This window comes from Poecilia reticulata, unplaced genomic scaffold (genome assembly GCF_000633615.1).
Source record: "Poecilia reticulata strain Guanapo unplaced genomic scaffold, Guppy_female_1.0+MT scaffold_212, whole genome shotgun sequence".
NCBI classification, from domain to species: Eukaryota; Metazoa; Chordata; class Actinopteri; order Cyprinodontiformes; family Poeciliidae; genus Poecilia; species Poecilia reticulata.
The window spans coordinates 111,920-113,183 of record NW_007615022.1 but is presented as its reverse complement, the minus strand read 5'-3'; the positions used below and the strand labels follow the sequence as shown (position 1 = coordinate 113,183).

Below are 1,264 nucleotides of genomic sequence, written 5' to 3'. Positions count from 1 at the left end.
AGAACCAGAACCACCAGTACCAGAACCGTTGGAACCAGAACCACCAGAACCATTAGAACCATTAGAACCAGAACCGTTAGAACCAGAACCGTTAGAACCAGAACCACCAGAACCGTTAGAACCAGAACCACCACTCACATGCTGGTTGTCCTCGATCTCCTGCAGGGCCTTGATCTCCCTCACTGCCTGGTTCGGGATGCCGTCCTCCAGCTTCCTCAGAGCCACCTTCTTCAGGGCCACCGTCTCTCCTGTCTGATACACAGCAGAGACCTGATGGGCCGGACCAGAACCGGAACCCGGACCGGACCAGAACCAGACCCAAAACAGCCCCCGATACCTCGATGTGTTTGGCCTGGAAGACGATGCCATGAGCTCCTTCTCCGATCCGACCCAGGATGCTGTACTGCTCCATGTCTGCCGGACCGGACCGGACCGGACCGGGCCTGACTGGGGCTTCTCTCTGTAATGAAGAACAACCAATCAGAATCAACCTGGAGTCTTCCTGGTGAGCAGTGATGGAGGAAGAACCTCATGCAGAAATGAATCACTTTAAGGAGCTCACAGGTTCTTCTCCTTTCAGCTCGAACCGAATCAGTCGTTCTTTTCACGACGACTTTAACAAAACCCGTTAATATCATTCGGCTGTGGAGAGAAAACGAAATGAAACGCGGATCTGAAAGGAAACCCCGCTTTTAAGATGACGTGTCGTTATGGTAACGGTGCGGCTAAGGTGCGGCTAAGCTAGCTGTGCCTCAGAAATGAGACAGGAAGAGCTGTTCCTACCTGGCTGCGCAAAGACTCACACAAACTGACCACTAAACCAGACACGCAGAGGACGTCACCATGGTAACCAAGCGCTAAGCTAGCTGAGACTCAAAGTCTGAGCAGCTAACCTTCTGACGTCACACGGGCTTTCCGCTATTGGTCAGAAAACCCAGGAACTCGGTCACGTGACGACGACAAACCAGTCCATCAGCAACAATAGTTTAACTTTTATAGAGAAAATTATAGATAGCAAGAGCTAGTAAAGAAAATAAAAATGTAGAAAAACTATATTCTACACAGAGCAGGAGGTTTTTTATATGTAACCAGCCTCATAAAGGCACCATAGGGTATTCACAACGGAGCGCTTTACTGACATCTAGTGATGAGAAAAGATATGACACCCTGTACATTCCTATGATTCCTTCTGCTGTGCTCAGTGGTACTCCACCATAAATAGTTAAATCCCTGTGGTACTCCACCATAAATAGTTAAATCCCTG

General features: G+C 49.1%; 1 protein-coding gene across 7 annotated transcripts in view; it reads right to left on the bottom strand.

The window, feature by feature from the left end:
- cdk20 (cyclin dependent kinase 20) overlaps nt 1–1,050 on the bottom strand; it is a 6,993-nt gene extending 5,943 nt beyond the window's left edge. Inside the window, exons 1-4 of one of the 7 annotated variants that reach the window (XM_008402297.2) lie at nt 784–1,031; nt 563–642; nt 338–460; nt 139–252 (exon numbers count right to left, since the gene is read on the bottom strand). In XM_008402297.2, the coding sequence (XP_008400519.1) occupies nt 139–252; nt 338–412 (189 nt within the window). In that variant the 5' untranslated portion in view covers nt 413–460; nt 563–642; nt 784–1,031. Of the gene's footprint in view, nt 1–138; nt 253–337; nt 461–562 lie in introns of all 7 variants that reach the window. The other 6 variants (XR_532877.2, XM_008402300.2, XM_017303222.1 and 3 more) reach the window with 6 other exon arrangements.
- Nucleotides 1,051–1,264: the final 214 nt, after the last annotated feature.